The following is a 23,104-nucleotide window of genomic DNA, read 5'->3' as shown; positions in this document are numbered from 1 at the left end:
GTAAAGTAGCATTAACAATAGTCAGAACTGATTTTTTTTAAACTGGTAGGTACGATGGAAGCATTTGAGTGCTTGTATCACTTTGATATTCGCCTCATCTATGTTCACATGCCATAGGAGTAATGTAAACTACTCTTGTTTTTTGCGAACAAGTGGCCTAAACTACTTGTCATCAACAGAAACACGAAATGATCCGGAGATAGCTCATCGTGCCTACGAGCACTGCCTCCTGCCTCATCCACTTGTGTCACGCTTTCCGAGCTCTCGCGCATCCGTGTCAACAAGCTCCATCTGGAAGGACCACGGGAAATTCAACCAGGCAGGAAATCTGTGCTCTTGCTTGCTCAATCAAGCAACATATGTAAAACCGGCCTCTGAACGAGGAATCAATTGCTAGTAAACACGCAGCTAACACCTCAATTTCTCGACAGCGGCACTAGTAATATTCCATCGTACAGCAACGAATTAACCATTATCAACATGGAGTAAACTAAACAAGAACGACCGAAGCGATAGGACTGGACTACTGGTCGAATTTGACTACTGGCTGATGGAGATGGACTTTGTCTCAGGCCCTTCGGGGCACGAGGCGTGGGCGCAGCGGCTTCTTCATGACGACGGTGAACTCGTTCTTCTCGGCGAAGTCCACCTCCTCGCCGGGGACCTCCTGCCACTCGAACTCCCTTACCATGTTGGCCACGAAGTACTCCAGGTGGAGCATGGCGATGCCCAGCCCGGCGCAGATCCTCCGGCCCACGCCGAACGGCATCATCTTGATCTCCCGATTGCCGGTCACGTCCACCGCTTCGCCTGCGCCGCCTGGCAGGAACCGCTCCGGCAAGAACTCCGTTGGCTTCTCCCACTCCCGCTCGTCCCTGCTCATCTCGGCCACCATGAAGTTCACCGTCGCCCCCTTGGGAATCAGGTACCCGCCGACCTCCATGTCCTCCGCCGCCTTGTGCGGCAGCACGAAGTGCGCCGGTGGGTGCTTCCGGAGGCCCTCGAGCACCACCGCCTTGAGGTACGGCACCTTGTGGACGTCCTCCTCCGAGACCTCGTCCTGGTCGTCCCCCTTCGTGGCGCTGATCTCTTTGTAGAGCTTCTCCTGGATGGCCGGGTTCTTCACCAGCTCGGCCATGATCCACTGCAACCCGGTGGAGGTGGTGTCGGTCCCGGCGTCGAGGAACTCGGAACAGAGGTTGATCATCTCGTTGTCGGTCAGCGGGCGGTTTCCCTCCTCGGGGAGCTTAATGTCGAGCAGGGCGTCGACGTAGGAGTGCTCGAACGTGCTCTCTTTCTTGGGCTCGCCGCCGAGTTTCCTGTACTCCCGCCGAGCGTTGATCAGCGGCACGAACAGGTCCTTCTTCCGCCGCTGCATGGCGTGCACGGTCTGGAGGCGGTCGCGGTAGAGGTGCTTGGTCACCGACGGCAGGAAGGCGAAGACGGCCATCTTCCTCGACCTGTAGATGAGCGGCTCGCGCTGGGCGGCAGCGATCGCGCGGACCGTGGCCTCGTCGAGCCGCTCACCGAAGCACATGAGCACGAGGAGACAGAACATGGCGTACTGGAATGTCTCCACGACGGCCGCGCCGCCGGAGGACGACTCATCACGCAGCTTCTCGGCCAGCACGCGGCGCACCCAGGAGCGCGCGGGGGCGAAGAGGCGGACCCGCGACGGGTGCAGCGTCTCGGAGACGAGGTTGCGGCGCAGGAGGCGCCACACGGGGCCGTAGCTGGCGCGCGTGATGGTGTTGTCGTTCTCGCCCAGCAGCTTCAGCGAAGGGAGGGCGGGGCGGTCCGCGAGCGTGGCGCCGCGCTCGACGAGCGCCGCGTGCGCGAGGCGGCGGTCGGCGACGAAGATGGAGAGGCGGGACCCCACGCGCAGGGACACGATGGGGCCGTAGCGCTTGAACAGGCGCCGGAGCAGGGGCTCCACGTCGGCGAGCGAGTTGGTCAGCCACACCACGCTGCCCAGCACCGGCAGGGACGGCGGGCCGGGCGGGACGCGGAGGCGGCCGCCCTTGCGGCCGCGGAGGAGTAGGATCAGCGGGATGGCGAAGAGGATCGAGCCGAGAAAGATGTGCCACGTGTCCATGGCGAGCGTGTGGTGCTCTTCCGCTCTCTCCTGCTGGAATGGATGCGGAGGACTGAGATGAGGATGGTGTGGAGCAGTGCGGTTGCCGTTTTAACTAGCAGATGGAACGTGTTGATCGTGTTTACGTCATCGCCCTAGTGCTTGGAAAAGAAGCAAGGGAACGTTCGACCGTGTGCTGACGTCAGGGCTGACGAGCCCTTGGAATCTTCCAATAGTCAATCTAGATTGGCAATTTCAAATTGCTGCTCAAGGAAAGAAAAATACTCCCTCTTCGATTTTTAATCCTGGAAAATCGATAAGAAAAGGTAAATAGTAATAGCGGATAGATAGGAAAATTGGTTTTTCTTTGCGTGATATCAATGCTGCTCAAGTAACTGCCCCAGCATATAATTTGCACATTTCTGGTGATAAATTATTAATGATTTTTAGGCAATAACTGTAGTTACCTGTCATCTTATTGTAAATGTGCAATTGACTAAAAATAAAATTTGGTTGTTGATTAATGAGCACTCATTGACATACCTAATAAACAAGATTTTATTTGGTGAGCAAGTAAAACGCGTGTTGTCGAGTTGGTTTTCATGAAAAACATGGTGGGTAAAATCATAGATGTGATGTGACGTGGGTGGGGGAGGGATTATTAAAAATGAATAATTGGTTTTATGCCCCTAGTTGATCACACTCAGCAGGTTTACCTCTAGTTTTCGAAAGCACTCGTTCCCATCCAAACCACTTTGTTCGTCTTATGCTTTTGCCCTTTAACCGTTTGACTGCCACTTTGAATATTTCATAACAAATTCATACTAACTCAAAAAATGCAAATAAGATATCAAAATATTTAGAAAAACATCACCTATATGTGCATGTCATTTGCATTCATGAAAAAAGTGTTGGAAAGACCCCGTCTCAGTTTGAACTCATATGACCCGTCTCAGTTTGAACTCATATGATCTCAGCATTAACAATAAAATCCGAAGAAAAATATGAAACAAAACTACAACAAATTGAAAAATTTTGGGTGACAAACATTGATAAATGTTTTGAGTGTTTCGAAAGTTTCATAAGTAATAACATTCGTGGAAGTCGTGGCAAAAAACAAGATTCACACCCCGAAATGCTTTTGTTTTGGGGCCTTGAAACATTGGCTAGTGTTTGCTAAAAAATTCAGAATTGTTTGAATTGTTTTTCAGTTTTTTTTTAAATTTTACTGTTCATACTAAGATCTTGTGAGCTCAAACTAAGATAGGGACTTTTCAATACTTCTTTTCATGAATGCAAATGACATGCACATATAGGTGATGTTTTTACGAACATTTTGATATCGTATTCACATTTTTCTAAATTAGTATGAATTTGTTATGAACTTTTCAAAGTGACGGTCAAACGGTCAAAGGGAAAAAGTATAAGACGAGCAAAGTGGCTTGGCGGGAATGAGTGTTTTCGAACACTAGGGGTAAACCTACCGAGTGCGACCCAACTAGGGGCATAAAACCAATTATCCCTATCAAAAAATGTGGAGGGGAGGAGGCATATGTAGGAAGGTTGAAGAAAGGAAGTAGTAATAGAGGCTATGTTGTTGTTGGGGAACGTTGCAGAAAATAAAAAATTTCTACGCTTCACCAAGATCAATCTATGGGGTCATCTAGCAACGAGATAGAGGAGTGCATCTACATACCCTTGTAGATCGTGCGGAAGCGTTCAAGAGAACGGGGTTGAGGGAGTCGTACTCGTCGTGATCCAAATCGCCGATGATCCTAGTGCCGAACGGATGGCACCTCCGCGTTCAACACACGTACGGTTGGGGAAGACGTCTCCTCCTTCTTGATCCAGCAAGGGGAAGGGAGAGGTTGATGGAGATCCAGCAGCACGACGGCGTGGTGGTGGAAGCAGTGGTGATCTCGGCAGGGCTTCGCCAAGCTCTACGAGAGGGAGAGGTGTTGCAGAGGGAGAGGGAGGCGCCAGGGACTTGGGTGTGGCTGCCCTCCCCCCTCTTTACATAGGGGCCAGGGGGCGTCGGCCCCCTTGGAGATCCCATCTCAAGGGGGGGTGGCTTGACCCGCAAGGCAAGTGGAGTGCCCCCCACCCCTAGGGTTTCCAACCCTAGGCGCAGGGGGGCCAAGGGGGGCGCACCAGCCCACCAGGGGCTGGTTCCCTTTCCACTACAGCCCATGGGGCCCTCCGGGATAGGTGGCCCCACCCGGTGGACCCCCGGGACCCTTCCGGTGGTCCCGGTACAATTCTGGTGACCCCCGAAACTTTCCCGATGGCCGAAACTGGACTTCCTATATATAATTCTTCACTTCCGGACCATTTCGGAACTCCTCGTGACGTCCGGGATCTCATCTGGGACTCTGAACAACTTTCGAGTTACCGCATACTAGTATCTCTACAAACCTAGCGTCACCGAACCTTAAGTGTGTAGACCCTACGGGTTCGGGAGACATGCAGACATGACCGAGACGACTCTCCGGCCAGTAACCAACAGCGGGATCTGGATACCCATGTTGGCTCCCACATGTTCCACGATGATCTCATCGAATGAACCATGATGTCGAGGATTCAAGTAGTCCGGTATACAATTCCCTTTGTCAATCGGTATGTTACTTGCCCGAGATTCGATCGTCATATCCCAATACCTCGTTCAATATCGTTACCGGCAAGTCACTTTACTCGTACCGTAATGCATGATCTCGTGACCAACCACTTAGTCACTTTGAGCTCATTATGATGATGCATTACCGAGTGGGCTCAGAGATACCTCTCCGTCATACGGAGTGACAAATCCCAGTCTCGATCCGTGTCAACCCAACAGACACTTTCAGAGATACCTGTAGTATACCTTTATAGTCACCCAGTTACGTTGTGATGTTTGGTACACCCAAAGCACTCCTACGGCATCCGGGAGTTACACGATCTCATGGTCTAAGGAAATGATACTTGACATTGAAAAAGCTCTAGCAAACGAACTACACGATCTTGTGCTATGCTTAGGATTGGGTCTTGTCCATCACATCATTGTCCCAATGATGTGATCCCGTTATCAATGACATCCAATATCCATGGTCAGGAAACCGTGACCATCTATTGATAAACGAGCTAGTCAACTAGAGGTTCACTAGGGACATGTTGTGGTCTATGTATTCACACATGTATTACGATTTTCGGATAACACGATTATAGCATGAATAAAAGACAATTATCATGAACGAGGAAATATAATAATAACCATTTTATTATTGCCTCTAGGGCATATTTCCAACAGTCTCCCACTTGCACTAGAGTCAAAAATCTAGTTACATTGTGATGAATCGAACACCCATAGAGTTCTGGTGTTGATCATGTTTTGCTCGCGGACGAGGTTTAGTCAACGGATCTGCGACATTCAGATCCGTATGCACTTTGCAAATATCTATGTCTCCATCTTGAAAATTTTCACGAATGGAGTTGAAGCGACGCTTGATGTGCCTGGTCTTCTTGTGAAACCTGGGCTCCTTGGCAAGGGCAATAGCTCCAGTGTTGTCATAGAAGAGTGTGATCGGCCCTGACGCATTGGGTATGACTCCTAGGTCGGTGATGAACTCCTTCACCCAGATTGCTTCATGTGCTGTCTCCGAGGATGCCATGTACTCCGCTTCACATGTAGATCCCTCCACGACGCTTTGCTTGCAACTGCACCAGCTTACTGCCCCACCATTCAAAATATACACGTATCCGGCTTGTGACTTAGAGTCAACCAGATCTGTGTCGAAGCTAGCATCGACGTAACCCTTTACGACGAGCTCACGGCAAACATATCCTTAGTCCTTTTCAGGTACTTCAGGATATTCTTGACCGCTGTCCAGTGTTCCATGCCGGGATTACTTTGGTACCTTCCTACCAAACTCACGGCAAGGTTTACATCAGGTCTGGTACACAGCATGGCATACATGATAGACCCTATGGCTGAGGCATAGGGGACAACACTCATCTTTTCTCTATCTTCTGTCATGGTCGGACATTTAGCCGAGCTCAATTTCACACCTTGCAACACAGGCAAGAACCCCTTCTTGTACTGATCCATATTGAACTTCTTCAATATCTTATCAAGGTATGTGCTTTGTGAAAGACCTATGAGGCATCTCGATCTATCTCTATAGATCTTGATGCCTAATATGTAAGCAGCTTCTCCAAGGTCCTTCATTGAAAAACACTTATTCAAGTAGGCCTTAATGCTGTCCAAAAGTTCTATATCATTTCCCATCAAAAGTATGTCATCCACATATAATATGAGAAATGCTACAGAGCTCCCACTCACTTTCTTGTAAACGCAGGCTTCTCCATAAGTCTGCATAAACCCAAACGCTTTGATCATTAAAGTGAATGTTCCAACTCCGAGATGCTTGCACCAGCCCATAGATGGAGCGCTGGAGCTTGCATACCTTGTTAGCATTCTTAGGATCGACAAAACCTTCCGGCTGCATCATATACAGTTCTTCCTTAATATGGCCGTTAAGGAATGCCGTTTTGACGTCCATTTGTCATATCTCATAATCATAGTATGCGGCAATTGCTAGCATGATTCGGACGGACTTCAGCTTCGCTACGGGAGAGAAAGTCTCATTGTAGTCAACCCCTTGAACTTGTCGATAACCCTTAGTGACAAGTCGAGCTTTATAGACGGTAACATTACCATCCGCATTCGTCTTCTTCTTAAAGATCCATTTGTTTTCTATCGCTCGCCGATCGTCGGGCAAGTCTGTCAAAGTCCATACTTTGTTTTCATACATGGATCCTATCTCAGATTGCATGGCTTCAAGCCATTTGTTGGAATCTGGGCCCGCCATTGCTTCTTCATAGTTCGAAGGTTCACCGTTGTCTAACAACATGATTTCCAGGACAGGGTTGCCATACCACTCTGGTGTGGAATGTGTCCTCATGGACCTACGAAGCTCAGTAGTAACTTGATCCGAAGTACCTTGATCATCATCATTAGTTTCCTCTCTAGTCAGTGCAGGCACCACAGGAACATCTTCCTGAGCTGCGCTACTTTCCGGTTCAAGAGGTAGTACTTCATCAAGTTCCACTTTCCTCCCACTTACTTCTTTTGAGAGAAACTCTTTCTCCAGAAAGGACCCGTTCTTGGCAACAAAGATCTTGCCTTCGGATCTGAGGTAGAATGTATACCCAATGGTTTCCTTAGGGTATCCTATGAAGATGCATTTTTCCGAATTGGGTTCGAACTTTTCAGGTTGAAGTTTCTTGACATAAGCATCGCATCCCCAAACTTTTAGAAACGACAGCTTAGGTTTCTTCCCAAACCATAATTCATACGGTGTCGTTTCAACGGATTTAGATGGTGCCCTATTTAAAGTGAATGTAGCTGTCTCTAGAGCGTATCCCCAAAATGATAGAGGTAAATCGGTGAGTGACATCATAGATCGCACGATATCCAATAGAGTGCGATTACGACGTTCAGACACACCGTTATGCTGAGGTGTTCCAGGCGGCGTGAGTTGTGAAACGATTCCACATTTCCTTAAGTGTGTACCAAATTCGTGACCTAAGTATTCTCCCCCACGATCTGATCGTAAGAACTTTATCTTTCGGTCACGTTGATTCTCTACCTCATTCTGAAATTCCTTGAACTTTTCAAAGGTTTCAGACTTGTGTTTCATTAAGTAGACATACCCATATCTACTCAAGTCGTCAGTGAGAGTGAGAACATAACGATATCCTCCGCGAGCCTCAACGCTCATTGGACCGCACACATCAGTATCTATGATTTCCAATAAGTTGGTTGCTCGCTCCATTGTTCCGGAGAACGGAGTCTTGGTCATTTTTCCCATAAGGCATGGTTCGCATGTGTCAAATGATTCATAATCAAGAGACTCCAAAAGTCCATCAGCATGGAGCTTCTTCATGCGTTTGATACCAATGTGAACAAGGTGGCAGTGCCACAAGTATGTGGGACTATCGTTATCAACTTTACATCTTTTGGTATTCACACTATGAATATGTGTAACATCACATTCGAGATTCATTAAGAATAAACCATTGACCAGCGGGGCATGACCATAAAACATATCTCTCATATAAATAGAACAACCATTATTCTCGGATTTAAATGAGTAGCCATCTCACATTAAAAGAGATCCAGATGCAATGTTCATGCTCAAAGCTGGTACTAAATAACAATTATTGAGGTTTAAAACTAATCTCGTAGGTAAATGTAGAGGTAGCGTGCCGACGGCGATCACATCGACCTTGGAACCATTCCTGACACGCATCGTCACCTCGTCCTTCGCCAGTCTCCGCTTATTCCGTAGCTCCTGTTTTGAGTTACAAATATGAGCAACCGCACCGGTATTAAATACCCAGGAGCTACTACGAGTACTGGTAAGGTACACATCAATTACATGTATATCACATATACCTTTGGTGTTGCCGGCCTCCTTGTCCGCTAAGTATTTGGGGCAGTTCCGCTTCCATTGTCCCTTTCCCTTGCAATAAAAGCACTCAGTCTCAGGTTTGGGTCCATTCTTTGGCTTCTTCCCGACAGCTGGCTTACCGGGCGCGGCAACTCCCTTGCCGTCCTTCTTGAAGTTCTTCTTACCCTTGCCTTTCTTGAAACTAGTGGTTTTATTGACCATCAACACTTGATGCTCCTTTTTGATTTCCACCTCTGTTGATTTCAGCATTGAAAATACTTCAGGAATAGTTTTCACCATCCCCTGCATATTGTAGTTCATCACAAAGCTCTTGTAGCTAGGTGGGAGCGACTGAAGGATTTTGTCAATGACCGCCTCGTCCGGGAGGTTAATCTCCAGCTGGGACAAGCGGTTGTGTAACCCAGACATTTTGAGTATGTGCTCACTAACAGAACTATTTTCCTCCATCTTACAACTGTAGAACTTGTCGGAGACTTCATATCTCTCAACCCGGGCATGAGCTTGGAAAACCATTTTCAGCTCTTCAAACATCTCATATGCTCCATGTTGCTCAAAACGCTTTTGGAGCCCCGGTTCTAAGATGGAAAGCATGCCGCACTGAACGAGGGAGTAATCATCCACTCGTGACTACATTCATAACATCTTGGTTCTCTGGGATGGGTGCTTCACCTAGCGGTCCTTCTAGGACATATGCTTTCTTGGCCGCTATGAGGATGATCCTTAGGTTCCGGACCCAGTCCGAATAGTTGCTGCCATCATCTTTCAGCTTGGTTTTCTCTAGGAACGCGTTGAAGTTGAGGTTGACATGAGCGTTGGCCATTTGATCTACAAGACATTTTGCAAAGGTTTATAGACTAAGTTCATGATAATTAAGTTCATATAATCAAATTATTTAATGAACTCCCACTTAGATTAGACATCCCTCTAGTCATCTAAGTGATACATGATCCGACTCAACTAGCCCGTGTCCGATCATCACGTGAGACGGACTAGTCATCATCGGTGAACATCTCCATGTTGATCGTAGCTTCCATACGACTCATGTTCGACCTTTCGGTCTCTTGTGTTCCGAGGCCATGTCTGTACATGCTAGGCTCGTCAAGTCAACCTAAGTGTTTTGCATGTGTAAATCTGTCTTACACCCGTTGTATGTGAATGTTAGAATCTATCACACCCGATCATCACGTGGTGCTTCGAAACAACGAACTTTCGCAATGGCGCACAGTTAGGGGGAACACTTTCTTGAAATTATTATTAGGGATCATCTTATTTACTACCGTCGTACTAAGCAAATAAGAAGCAAAACATGATAAACATCACATGCAATCAAATAGTGACATGATCACCGGCATGACACCATGATCTCCATCATCGTGTCTTCATGAAGTTGTCACGCCAACGATTACTTCTACTTCTAAGGCTAACGTGTTTAGCAATAAAGTAAAGTAATTTACATGGCATTATTCAATGACACGCAGGTCATACAAAAAATAAAGATAACTCCTATGGCTCCTGCCAGTTGTCATACTCATCGACATGCAAGTCGTGATTCCTATTACAAGAACATGATCAATCTCATACATCACATATATTTCATTCATCACATCCTTTTGGCCATATCACATCACAAGGCATATGCTGCAAAAACAAGTTAGACGTCCTCTAATTGTTGTTGCAAGTTTTTACGTGGCTTCTATAGGTTTCTAGCAAGAACGTTTCTTACCTACGTAAAACCACAACGTGATATGCCAATTTCTATTTACCCTTCATAAGGACCCTTTTCATCGAATCCGCTCCAACTAAAGTGGGAGAGACAAACAACCGCTAGCCACCTTATGCAACTAGTGCATGTCAGTCGGTGGAACCTGTCTCACGTAAGCGTACGTGTAAGGTTGGTCCGGGCCGCTTCATCCCACGATGCCGCCAAAGCAAGATAAGACTAGTAGTGGCAAGAAAATTGACAACATCTACGCCCACAACAAGTTTGTGTTCTACTCGTGCATAGAAACTACGCATAGACCTAGCTCATGATGCCACTGTTGGGGAACGTTGCAGAAAATAAAAAAATTCTACGCTTCACCAAGATCAATCTAAGGAGTCATCTAGCAACGAGATAGAGAAGTGCATCTACATACCCTTGTAGATCGTGCGGAAGCGTTCAAGAGAATGGGGTTGAGGGAGTCGTACTCGTCGTGATCCAAATCACCGATGATTCTAGTGCCGAACGGACGGCACCTCTGCGTTCAACACACGTACGGTTGGGGAAGACGTCTCCTCCTTCTTGATCCAGCAAGGGGAAGGGAGAGGTTGAAGGATATACAGCAGCACGACGGCGTGGTGGTGGAAGCAGCGGTGATCTCGGCAGGGCTTCGCCAAGCTCTACGAGAGGGAGAGGTGTTGCAGAGGGAGAGGGAGGCGCCAGGGACTTGGGTGCGGCTGCCCTCCCCCCTATTTATATAGGGGCCAGGGGGGCGCCGGCCCCCTTGGAGATCCCATCTCAAGGGGGGCGGCGGCCAAGGGGGTGGCTTGCCCCCAAGGCAAGTGGAGCACCCCCCACCCCTAGGGTTTGCAACCCTAGGCACAGGGGGGCCCAGGGGGGCACACCAGCCCACTAGGGGCTGGTTCCCCTCCCACTACAGCCCATGGGGCCCTCCGGGATAGGTGGCCGCACCCGGTGGACCCCCGGGACCCTTCCGGTGGTCTCAGTACAATACCGGTGACCCCCAAAACTTTCCCGATGGCCAAAACTGGACTTCCTATATATAATTATTCAGCTCCGGACCATTCCAGAACTCCTCGTGACGCCCGGGATCTCATCCGGGACTCTGAACAACTTTCGGGTTACCGCATACTAGTATCTCTACAACCCTAGTGTCACCGAACCTTAAGTGTGTAGACCCTACGGGTTCGGGAGACATGCAGACATGACCAAGACGACTCTCCGGCCAATAACCAACAGCGGGATCTGGATACCCATGTTGGCTCCCACATGTTCCACGATGATCTCATCGAATGAAACACGATGTCGAGGATTCAAGTAATCCCGTATACAACTCCCTTTGTCAATCTGTACGTTACTTGCCCGAGATTCGATCGTCGGTATTCCAATACCTCGTTCAATCTCGTTACCGGCAAGTCACTTTACTTGTACCGTAATGCATGATCTCGTGACCAACCACTTAGTCACTTTGAGCTCATTATGATGATGCATTACCGAGTGGGCCCAGAGATACCTCTCCGTCATACGGAGTGACAAATCCTAGTCTCGATCCGTGTCAACCCAATAGACACTTTCGGAGATACCTATAGTATACCTTTATAGTCACCCAGTTACGCTGTGACGTTTGGTACACCCAAATCACTCCTACGGCATTCAGGAGTTACACAAACTCATGGTCTAAGCAAATGATACTTGACATTGAAAAAGCTCTAGCAAACGAACTACACGATCTTGTGCTATGCTTAGGATTGGGTCTTGTCCATCACATCATTATCCCAATGATGTGATCCCGTTATCAATGACATCCAATGTCCATGGTCAGGAAACCGTGACCATCTGTTGATAAACGAGCTAGTCAACTAGAGGTTCACTAGGGACATGTTGTGGTCTATGTATTCACACATGTATTACGATTTCCGGATAACACAATTATAGCATGAATAAAAGACAATTATCATGAATGAGGAAATATAATAATAACTATTTTATTATTGCCTCTAGGGCATATTTCCAACAGTTGTTTGGTTCTTCACGGTTGGTGTTAGTTCGTGAGTTGTCCAGTGCCATGAAAATAGATATATACTACACCCTCTGTCCATAAACATAAGATGTTTGAACTTTTTGTGAAATGGATATATATAGACATGTTTTAGTGTGTTTGTTCACTCATTTCAGTCTATATGTAGGTCATATTGAAATACTCAAATCATCTTGCATTTATAAACGGAGGGAGTAATAGTCAAGGTCTTCTCCATGCCATAGTCTCAGTCGTCTTCTCATTTAGCGGTCTCATCGGCGGTTGTAGGGCTAGGGACCCATCCCTTTTGTTTTTCTTAGTTTTAACAAGTACAATTATTTCCCTTAGGTTTAGTTTCCCTCACGGCATCGGCCAGGAGGTATTTATGATGGCACATTAAATAAGGTATTTTCGGCCTCTCACTACTTCAAGTCTTCGAGATGTTTGGTCTAGCCGCGAGGAAAGGCCTGTGAGGATAGGCATTGTCAGATATGTTGGCTCTTTTCATATCTTGTTTGTTGGTGTGTCAACTAGGGCAAGCGGTTGGCTAGCTTTTGGTGCAATGACTTCATCCTTTTTCTTTCGGTTTGTTGTGCGACATGGTTGGTTTCTTCAACCCTCTAGATTGGTGGTAAAGGATTGCAACTTTGCACTTCTTGTATGGAGAAAGAAAAAGGAAGGGGATGGGAAAAGAATGGGAACGTTTGACCGTATACTAACATTGGCGTGATGAACCCTTAAATCTTTGAATAGTCAATTGCTTGATCAACCTAGAATGACACTCTCGATTTGTTGTTCAAGGAAAGGAAATTAGCTGATGTTTCTTCCTTCAATTTTGATAGTGGGAAATTTGATAATAAAAGGCAAATATTAATATCTAGTTAAGACAAAAATTGACAAAAGAGAGCTCCCTCTTTGATTTCTATTATTAGAAACCACTTGTCTCTTACAAACTATCACGACCAGAATGAAAAGCTACGCAAAAGGCAACAAAAGACATGATGCGCGATCGAGACAAAGCAACATGAGCTAGACACATTTGTCTATCAAGATCACAAGGAGCTGAGGCTACATCAGCTTATATGCCAATAACCACTAGGGCAATGTTTAAGACTCCGACATCATCATCCTGGGAATTCTACAAACTGGATCTCCAGGACAGATGTTAAGACCAAATCCCTACAGCTTAGATAATTCAAGTAGCAGGAAACATAAGAAAATTATCCATCCGGGAGGGTAAAAGACAAGTCCAGCGACAGCCGATGAAAGCCAAAGAGAGCTTCAGCTTGGTGGAGGACTGCATCTTCCATCTCCACTACCCAGCAGCAATCCTATGGGCCATCCTCCATCCCAGCGCAACAATAAAGACTTCATGAGCGATCATCTCAAAAAAATTACACCCTCCCACATTAGGCTTTGTCTTTCTGGGTTTATCTGCAAGATGAACCAATCATGAGGCATTTTAATGATCAAATTAACAGGCACACAAGGATCAATAACCTTATTATTATCCAAAATCACATCATTTCTCAATGGGACATTTGCATTTGTGCGCCTAACTCGAACCCACTACTCAGATTTGCACCTAATTACGAAGCTTGCTCAAATTTGACCCTCTGCCGTTAGTTCCCCTTATAAAAATACCCTCGTGTGTCGTTTTCGTCCAGTCAAAGGGCTTTGAAAATCTACTAGACGTTTTCTGGACATTGTTGCCCCTGCCTCCTTATGTCATTGACATGCGGGACCCACTCTAAAAAATAAAAGGAAAAACTATTTCTCTCACCCCTCTATCTCACACACTTACATGTGGGGCCAAACTAGGAAAAATAAAAGTAAATGGAAAAGACTGTATCACTTAAAGCTGGACCCAACTGAAATAATAAAAAAGGTTATTATCTCTCATAATCTCTCTCGGACCTGTGCACGGCTTGACCAATGATGGTTATCGCCGGCGCACCTGCGGGTGAGGACCACGGGAGCAGAGACAATAGCAGTTGTGGCCGCCACAGTGGCCTCGCGATCCATGGTAGTATTCTTACCCGTCCCTTCCCTCTGCTTCTTGCTGCAGAGTCTACTGAGGACACCATTGTTAGGCAGCGTGGCCAGGGGCCAACTCGAGACAGCGGAGCATGTCCATGAGCAACACCGACCGGCTCTCGTCCACCCCACGCGATGAATCAGGCACGGGCCACCCATAGACGATGCCCAGGACCCCATCCTTCGCCATGGTCGTCGCTCTTAACCTCCTAAATTAGGTGGCCCCAAGCCACCGTAGACCTCCCCGACATCCATCCCATCATCGATGTAAGGTCGCGCCCCTAATGACCTCTTCCCCCGCTCAATTTTGTGCACGTAGCTCACATCATGAAGCCAGCCGCCATGACCGACCATGTGTGGCCGTGCCTGCGCGTTAACACCTACCGATGCGACACCTAGCATGATTGGCGTGTGTTGAGAAGATACACCACGCGCATCGTACCCTCCTCTCGCAGTCGTCCGGCCACCTACGATGAGCTGCCGGTGAGCGCGGTCGCTCACAGCCAAGTATGCCATGCCGTGACCTCCATGGGCCAATTTTGACCCTGACAGTGAGTCCTATGGGCTGTGGCCCACATGTCAGGGAAAGAGAGAGGGGTTGTGTGAGAAAAAACATAGATTTTTTGGTGAGGGTCCACCTGTAAGTGAGAGAAAGGGTGAGAGGGAGTATTTCCCCTTTTTAACTCTAGGGTAGATCCCATGTGTAAGTGAGAGAGAGAGAGAGAGTGTGTTTTTTACTCTGGTAGGTCCCATATGTAAGTGGCATGTGCATAGAAGGGCAAATATGTCCAGAAAATGTCTAGTATATGGTCAAAGCCCTTTGACTGGACGGAAATGGCACAGAAGGGTATTTCTATAAGGGGAACTAACGGTAGAGGGGCAAATTTGAGCATGCTTCAAAATAAGGGGCTAATCTGAGTAGTGGGTTTGAGTTAGGGGCACAAATGCAAATGTCCCTTTCTCAATTTCTAAATTGTCTAAAATATAGCCAAAATCCCAACAGCTACCAGGTTTCTTTCATTCTTATTAAAATAATTAACCATATATTAAACATATCATGAACATTATCAGGTATGTTTTGTAAATCAAAGGCACATTTTATAATATTCGAGAGCAACTTAGCAATGGAGCATCTGAAAAAGAGATGATCAACACTCTCATCCTGCATACACAAAGGGCATTTTTTTATCACTAGTCCAACTTCTTCTAAGAAATTTTATTTGGTCAGCATATTATTTCTTAGCACCAACCAAAGAAAAACCTTCACACTGGGGGGCATCTTAATCTTACACATGAAGTTATGTGGATATTTTCACCCTAGTAAGACTTAACAATATATATGTCGTTTTACATGAAGACCATTCAATTTCATCTCTCTTCTCAATCAAAGTCACAATGGCACAGCCCTCTTGTGGTCCCACAATTCCAGTGAGTCCCCCTAAGGAGTCCTAAAATGGACATGATCTAATCCTTTATTCAAAATTGCACTTACTAATTTATTTTTATCAAAACACAAATTATATAGCCTAGGGAAATTATATTTGACCCATCAATTTTCCTAAATCTCACATTCTTCCCATTTCTGACCACAAATCTACACAATGACAGGAAATGGTCTTTGTGTTTAGTATGTTCATACTAGAATTGTGAGTCACCTTGTTTATATTTTATCTTAGCCAGATCCCTCATTTTTTGGTATTTATTAACCAACAACCCCTGCCAAATTCATCAGTATTAAACAATTTCCACCGCCATTTTACAAGCAAAGCTTTGTTCATTAAAGCTAAATTTGGAATTTCTAAACCTCTCATATATTTAGGTCTACACACCTCAGATCATCTCCACTTAATGATATTTTTTCTTACCTTCTTCTTGCCACACAAGTTCAGCCCTAAAAAATCCATCCTCTTATTAACCCCAGCAGGGAGTCCATAAAAGGACATCATAAAGTATGAAATGTCAGTTAGTGAGGATTGAACAAGATTTATCCTCCCAGCACTAGCAAGCAGCTTACCTTGCCAATTACTGCATTTCTTCTCTGTTTTATGCTCGGGTAGTTTCCAAAGTTTATTTATAATTCTCTTCTCATCAATAGGTTGCCCAAGGTATCTCATTAGCAGAGAACCCACACGGCAGGTGAAAATCTTTGCAAATTCCTCTGCCTTGTTGACAGCATCTCCAAACAATTTTTTTATGAAAGGGAGTAATTTTCAAGCCTGTGATTTGTTCAAAAAGACAAAATAAAAATTTCATATTGTGTGCACTATTATAGTCATCTTGCAAGAGGAAAATTGTGTCATCAACATATTGTAACATATTAATCACATTGTCAATATTTTCCTCCAACACACCCTTAATTGGTCCATTTATTCTGGCTTTATCCATTAACATAGCCAAGGCATCCACAACCAAATCAAAGATAAGAGGGAAAAGAGAGCCCCCCTGCCACAACCCTTTGTGAGTAGGAAAATAGGGTCTTAGACTTTCATTGACTTTTATACACACTTTGCCCCCCAATTATACCCAGTCAATCCATTTATCTTGGAAATCTTTAATTTTAAGCAATATAAAACAAAAGTCCGTTTGACTTTGTCATAGATTCAAGGGATTTTTACATCTATGCCCCTAGTTCCTTAGCTCTACTCATTCATCCCACGCTCTTAACTTTTGCTTAATTTTCCCCACTCCCTTTCCTGAAACCCTCAGAACAGGTCACAACGGACGTTGTTGTCGGTTAGTGCTTTGACTGTTAACTCTGACGAGTGGGGCCGCGTTGGGTGGTGTCGCTGTTCGACCGTTGGGCCGTGGTTTCGTTGGGTCGTCCCTTGCATTAAACGCCTGTGTGCGCCGCCACGACAGAAGCTTGCTATGCATGCACCCAGCAAGCCTGCATGCATGCGTCGATGCGTGCCGCCACGATGCATCGACCGAGCCTGCATGCGCCGATGCATGCTGCCATGATGCATTGACCGAGCCGCTTTCGTGCATGCCAACCGCCATGAATCCAGCAATGGTCGCTGCCACTGGTTCTTCTCTTCTCGCACACTTGTCTCCTCGATTTAGAGCATCGTTTTTTAGGATAAGTTGCATCCTTTTTGATCCACTCGCAGCTGCACCCGTTTTGCTACGAAAAATAAATTGAACAAATATGTTTTATATTTTTGTGGCTGCATGCATGCACTAGCTAGGTGGCTACATATTGTGGCTTGTGTAAAAAAACAAGGGTTCGTTGTGGCTGCATGCACTAGGTGGTTACTAACAAAGCGAGCTCTCTAAGAAAACAATCAACAAATATGTAGATAGGGCCAACAAGCTCATAGCACGATCACATAGTTGAAACTAGGAAGAATTTCATAATAGAATAGATAGAAAACTTAATAATAGAACTTAATAAAAGGGCCAACAAGCCCATAGCATCTCCAACATAGTTCAATTACAACTTAACATAACATAGACTCAAAAAAAGAAAAATAGATAGAGGGTTTAGAACCCTAGACGCTGCCTTCTCCACCTTGCTCCTCCTCCAAGCGCCCTTCATTGCTCCTCTGGGGTGTTGTCGATGGGGTACCGAAGAGTGTGCATGTGCGACACGGTGGGGAATATGTTGGTGTACTCCCATTGTTGATGGGATACGGAAGAGTGTGCATGCGTGACGCGGTAGGGAAGATGTTGGTGTACTCCGTGAACATGTTGTGGGTGGTGAAAGCGATGAACTCGTAGCCACACCAAAACACCTGGTCGAGGAGGTAGAAGGCGTCGAATGTGTTGGTGAAGTGAGCAAGGAGAGCAACCACCACCCCGTTTTGGATGAACTCCTCGACACGGAACATCCTTGGAGATCCCCGCGGGAGGTGGTGGTAGCCGGACGTGAGGAAGAACTCAGTGAAGTTCCTTGCGGTCCTCCACCTTGATATCGCCCACACATGTAGTGTGCGCTCAACATACAGGCAGGAGGATAGAGCCTCTCCGGCACGATGGGTGGGAAGTAGTAGGTTGGTCCGGTGTACTGCATGGCTGAGGATGTGCTAGAAGATGGAGAAGTGGTTGAAGAGCAAGAAGGGCAGATGCCAGAGAGGATAGGAGATGGATGAGGGATGGCAGAGGCAGAGGGTGGCTTAAATAGCCGTAGTGCTACGTTTTATTTGGCCGTGGCAATAATGGGGTCAAATGTGAAGCAGCCCGTTTTCAAACCCACCGCAGCATGCGTGGGAAACAGTGGTTTGAAAAGAAGAAGAAAAAGAAGCTAATTGCATGCGTGGGAATCCGTGGTCATATATATTATATGAACAAAAAGAGACAATTTTTGAATAGTTTGTGGCCATTTTGCATGATAAAAATAAATTTGGCCCTTAAAAATTTGGTCATTTTGCATTTGTATAGGACAAAAAGAACTAAATTTTGCTACGCAATGTCAATTGATTTCAAACAATGGAAAAAACAGAGCCAAAACATTCACAAAAAATAGAGCAAATGATGCAACTCGACGGCCCAACCAGAGCATGGTTTCCTTTTGGGCCCAATAACAACATTTTTTCGCGGAGTCAGTGGTGGGTGAGCAGCCGAGCACAACCAATCGTATCACCTCTCACGGATCGCCCCACAATCCAATGATGCAGAGCCATCATTGTGATCCAACGGTGCGGAGCCTGCATGCAGCCTGCCCACCTAATTCCTTCTACAAGACCAAATCTGAGGGCTGTCGCTTGACGCGAAGGTATGATCCGGCGGCTGGCATTGGGAGCTAGGGTTAGGTGAAACCCCGCGGGGTTTAGAGGGGTTTTGAGCTGGTCAACGGGGTTTCGAAGGCTTTGACTGAGCATAACTAATTTGAAAAAATCGAGAAAATATGAAATCTTCTCCATTCATCGTTTTATAAGACAAACTAACAAGGAAATATACTAAACTTGGTCTATGGTCATTTTCATAAAAAAAACCTAGCTGGCACGATCGAGGTCAAATGACCACCATTAATTTAAAAAAATCAAAAATATATATAACATGTGCACAATGTTGTCTTATGTGACATGTTACTAACCAAAAATCATAAACTTGGTCTATGGTCATTTTCATGAGAAAACCTTCACACATATGAGCTATGACGTACATGATTTCACAGAGTTCAAGGAGAGGAGGTAGGATTACCTTCTGTTTTTGAAAAATTTAAAAAAAACAAAAAAAATCACCAAAGCTTTATTTCAAAGTGAATAAAAAGGATCTGAACTTAGTTTTCCATTTTCATGTTTCAAACGTGTTTTTAATAGTTTTTATATTAAAGCATATGTTTTCAAAAGAAAATGTAAAAATATGAAGATTAATTCAAAAAATAGTGAGACTTTGAATCTACACTATGGAAAGTGAATATGTGTTAATAAAAAACATTTGGCTCATTTAGAGTAGGTCCAAAAAAACTTGATTACAAATGGGCTATTTACCCTAGCCTGGGAGCTCATTTGGAGCACATTTCTCAAATTCAAATTTATTTAACCTCCTCTAAATCACTTCAAATTTTGCACGCATGATCTCCTACACAAACATAGATAGTTTGCCAAGGTTTTATTTGTTTTTGCATTTCTTGAATTTATACTGTCCAGTCGAATGTCTGTTGAAAACATCGGATAATGAAACATGCTGGTTGGAAAAAGCATGCATTTGATTTGATTAATAAACATGAGACAAATAATTAGGATAAAACTCCTTTATGATTAGTGAAAAAGCAGCATGTGTGATTAGTGAAGCAACATTGAAACAACATGTGTGATCAGTGAAGCAACACTGAAACAACATGTGTGATCAGTGAAGCAACACTGAAACAACATGTGTGATCATTGCAGCACCTAAAATCATAGTTCACAACATCTAAACATAACTAACCATACACCACAGGCAAATTTAAGGACAGACAAATATAGATAGCAACCAGATTACTAGCATCACCATAGATTCAGTTCAACAAACCATAACCAACCAGATTCAGTTCAACAAACCAAAAGTAACCCAACAGATAAAGATAAAGGTTCAGTTCGCTCATCACAACATCACATCATCACATCACGCCAGAGTCAGGGCCTTCGCGAGGGTGGCATGCTGCCCCCTGATCATGTAGTCATCCCCGCGAATCGCTACATCCTCTGCATGAGACATAAGGTGATCGAAGCAGCCATCCCTTGGCTTCGGCTTGGTGGTGCAGTAGGGGCTGTGCCACTTCTTGGTCTTGCGGTTGTAGAAGGAAGCAACTCCCTTGGCCTTGATCTTCACAACCTCCTTGGCTATGAAGCACACAACATTGCCCTTGTACACTTCTTCTCCAGAATCATACTGCACACATGAATGAGTTACATTAATACATTATAGATTCATGGATACACCATGTCACAGGAACTAAATGACAATCTAAATTTCAAGTAGGCTTACCTCACATTCTTCGTCATCACTTTCCTCTGGATCATACGGGTCATACTGGGCCAGCTTCCTCTTTCTACCCCCCAACCATCATCCTCCTGAATATACAATAACATCCATCACTAGTAAATACGGAAGCCAATTGAAAATTTAAATATGCACACATGACACATTGATCATAGGGCTAATATACTCCCAATATACTATGATAATTGTTTTGCATTTTCCATTGTCATGCACACAAATTGAACAACAGAGCTAATATAACTACATATTGTGGACAAATTTATATACTGATGAATCAAATAGCTTCTTAATCAATGGATTCCATTTGGGCATATGACATTCAAAACGCCAATCTGAGTAACATTCAAAAACAAATCTAATAGGGACCCAATCTAAGGCAATGAATCTGAGTAGCATTAAAACCCCCAATCTGTGAGCATTAAAACAAATCTAATAAGCATACATCTGTGTAGCATTGAAGCACAGAGATCCCTAGCTCTCATACAGATCTATCTAGCATTTTTGCAATGAATTTATCCAACAAACCCTAGTCCAAAAAACCCCATCCCCCAATACAAAAAACCCGGCCCATCCGTCAAACCAACTACTCTAACCATCTCAACTACCATATGAATAACAATCTAACCAATGCAACTAGGGAGAAACTAACTCTACAAGCTAAGCAAGTGCAAATACCTGCTGCTCCACGGTAGGCGGCGCATCGGGGGTATCGGGATGGACTGCACCGCTCGACGCCATCACCTTCTGCAGCGCTGAGGCGGAGCCCGCAACATTCTTCTCCACATCCGCAGCGGTTGCGAGTTTCCTCGCATCGCCATGGACGCCGCCGACATCTGTGGTCGCCACGCCCTGCAGCTCCACCACATCTCCGGCCGCTACGCTAGCGTCACCATGAGCTTCGGCCATCTGACAGATGGAGGCGATGAAGGTAAGGAAGAGGATGAGATGGGGGAGAGCGAGACAGTGCGGTGGAGGCAGTGGAGGAGAGCGAGACGACGCTGGTGGGGGAGAGGAAGACGATGCGGCGGGGAGGGGATTTGGGGGAAAATAGTAGGGGCGATGGAGGTGGTTGCCCCTCTTTATACGATGGGACGTTTCGGGCATGTCCATGGACACGTGCTACCCCACGACCGAGGTCTTGCATGCACCCGCGTATACACGGCCCCACCCGTCGGAGTTAACGGTCAAAGGCATTGACACGACGACAACGTCCATTATAACCTGTTCTGAGGGTTTCTGGCAAGGGAATGAGGAAAAGTGAGCAAAAGTTAACAGAGTGGGGATGAATGAGTAGAGCTAATGAACGAGGGGCATGGAAATAAAAAACCCTAGATTCAAAGTCTACTTTAAATATCAAAGCACTTTGTTTCCTATGATGAATGCTATTCAAAGACTCATGTAGAATAAGTACTCCCTCCGTAATGTACCACTTTTTAACAAAGGCAGTTCATATTAGGGCAATTACCTCACCAACAACCCCATTAAGTATGTTCATAAGTACGTAGTAGAGGTTTTAAAAATTACATTCAACAGACCGATAGGCCTGAATTTATGAATTTGGTTTGCATCTTTAGTTTTAGGGACAAAGTGAGAATTTCCATAATTGAGCCTAGATATGTCTAAATGTCCATTATGAAAATCATCAAACCTTAATGTCACTTTCAACTAGATACCAAAAGTGTTGGTAGAAATCAATAGTAAACCCATGAGGGCCTAGTGATTTATTATGAGTCATCCCTGATGAACCACAAGTATAGGGGATAAATTGTACTCCTTCTGATAAGTAAGAGTGTCGAACCCAACGAGGAGCAGAAGGAAATGACAAGTGGTTTTCAGTAAGGTATTCTTTGCAAGCACTGAAATTATAAGTAACGAGTAGTTTGGTAGCAAGATAATTTGTAATGAGCAAGTAACGATTACGTTAGCGGTAACAAAAGTGCAGCTAGGTAGCCCAATCCTTTTCAGGCAAAGGGCAGGCCAAAACGGTCTCTTATGATAAGCAAAACGTTCTTGAGGGTACACGGGAATTTCATCTAGTCACTTTTGTCATGTTGGTTTAATTCATGTTCGCTACTTTGATAATTTGATATGTGGGTGGACCGGTGCTTAGGTGTTGTTCTTACTTGAACAAACCTCCTACTTATGATTAACACCCTCGCAAGCATTCACAACTACGAGGAAAGTATTAAGATAAAATCTAACCATAGCATTAAACTTTTGGATCCAAATCAGCCCCTTACGAAGTAACGCATAAACTAGGGTTTAAGCTTCTGTCACTCTCGCAACCCATCATCTAATAACTACTCCACAATGCATTCCCTTAGGCCCAAGTATGGTGAAGTTACATGTAGTCAATGTTCACATGACACCACCAAGGGAAT

General features: G+C 45.3%; 1 protein-coding gene across 2 annotated transcripts; it reads right to left on the bottom strand.

The window, feature by feature from the left end:
* Positions 1–310: 310 nt before the first annotated feature.
* Positions 311–2,162, bottom strand: LOC119336844 (cytochrome P450 89A2-like). Of its 2 annotated transcripts, XM_037608937.1 has the most exons (2): positions 1,536–2,162; positions 311–1,466 (listed from the first exon to the last, which is right to left on the bottom strand). In XM_037608937.1, the coding sequence occupies exons 1-2, from the start codon at positions 2,093–2,095 to the stop codon at positions 569–571; spliced, it is 1,458 nt and encodes a 485-aa protein (XP_037464834.1). In that variant the 5' UTR covers positions 2,096–2,162; the 3' UTR covers positions 311–568. The 2 variants fall into 2 exon arrangements, with proteins under 2 accessions (XP_037464834.1, XP_037464827.1); XM_037608930.1 differs by having other exon boundaries at positions 311–2,162.
* Positions 2,163–23,104: the final 20,942 nt, after the last annotated feature.

The sequence above is a fragment of the Triticum dicoccoides genome, chromosome 1B (genome assembly GCF_002162155.2).
Source record: "Triticum dicoccoides isolate Atlit2015 ecotype Zavitan chromosome 1B, WEW_v2.0, whole genome shotgun sequence".
NCBI lineage: Eukaryota > Viridiplantae > Streptophyta > Magnoliopsida > Poales > Poaceae > Triticum > Triticum dicoccoides.
Note: the sequence above shows the minus strand (reverse complement) of the source record. Positions and strands in the feature narration are given on the sequence as shown.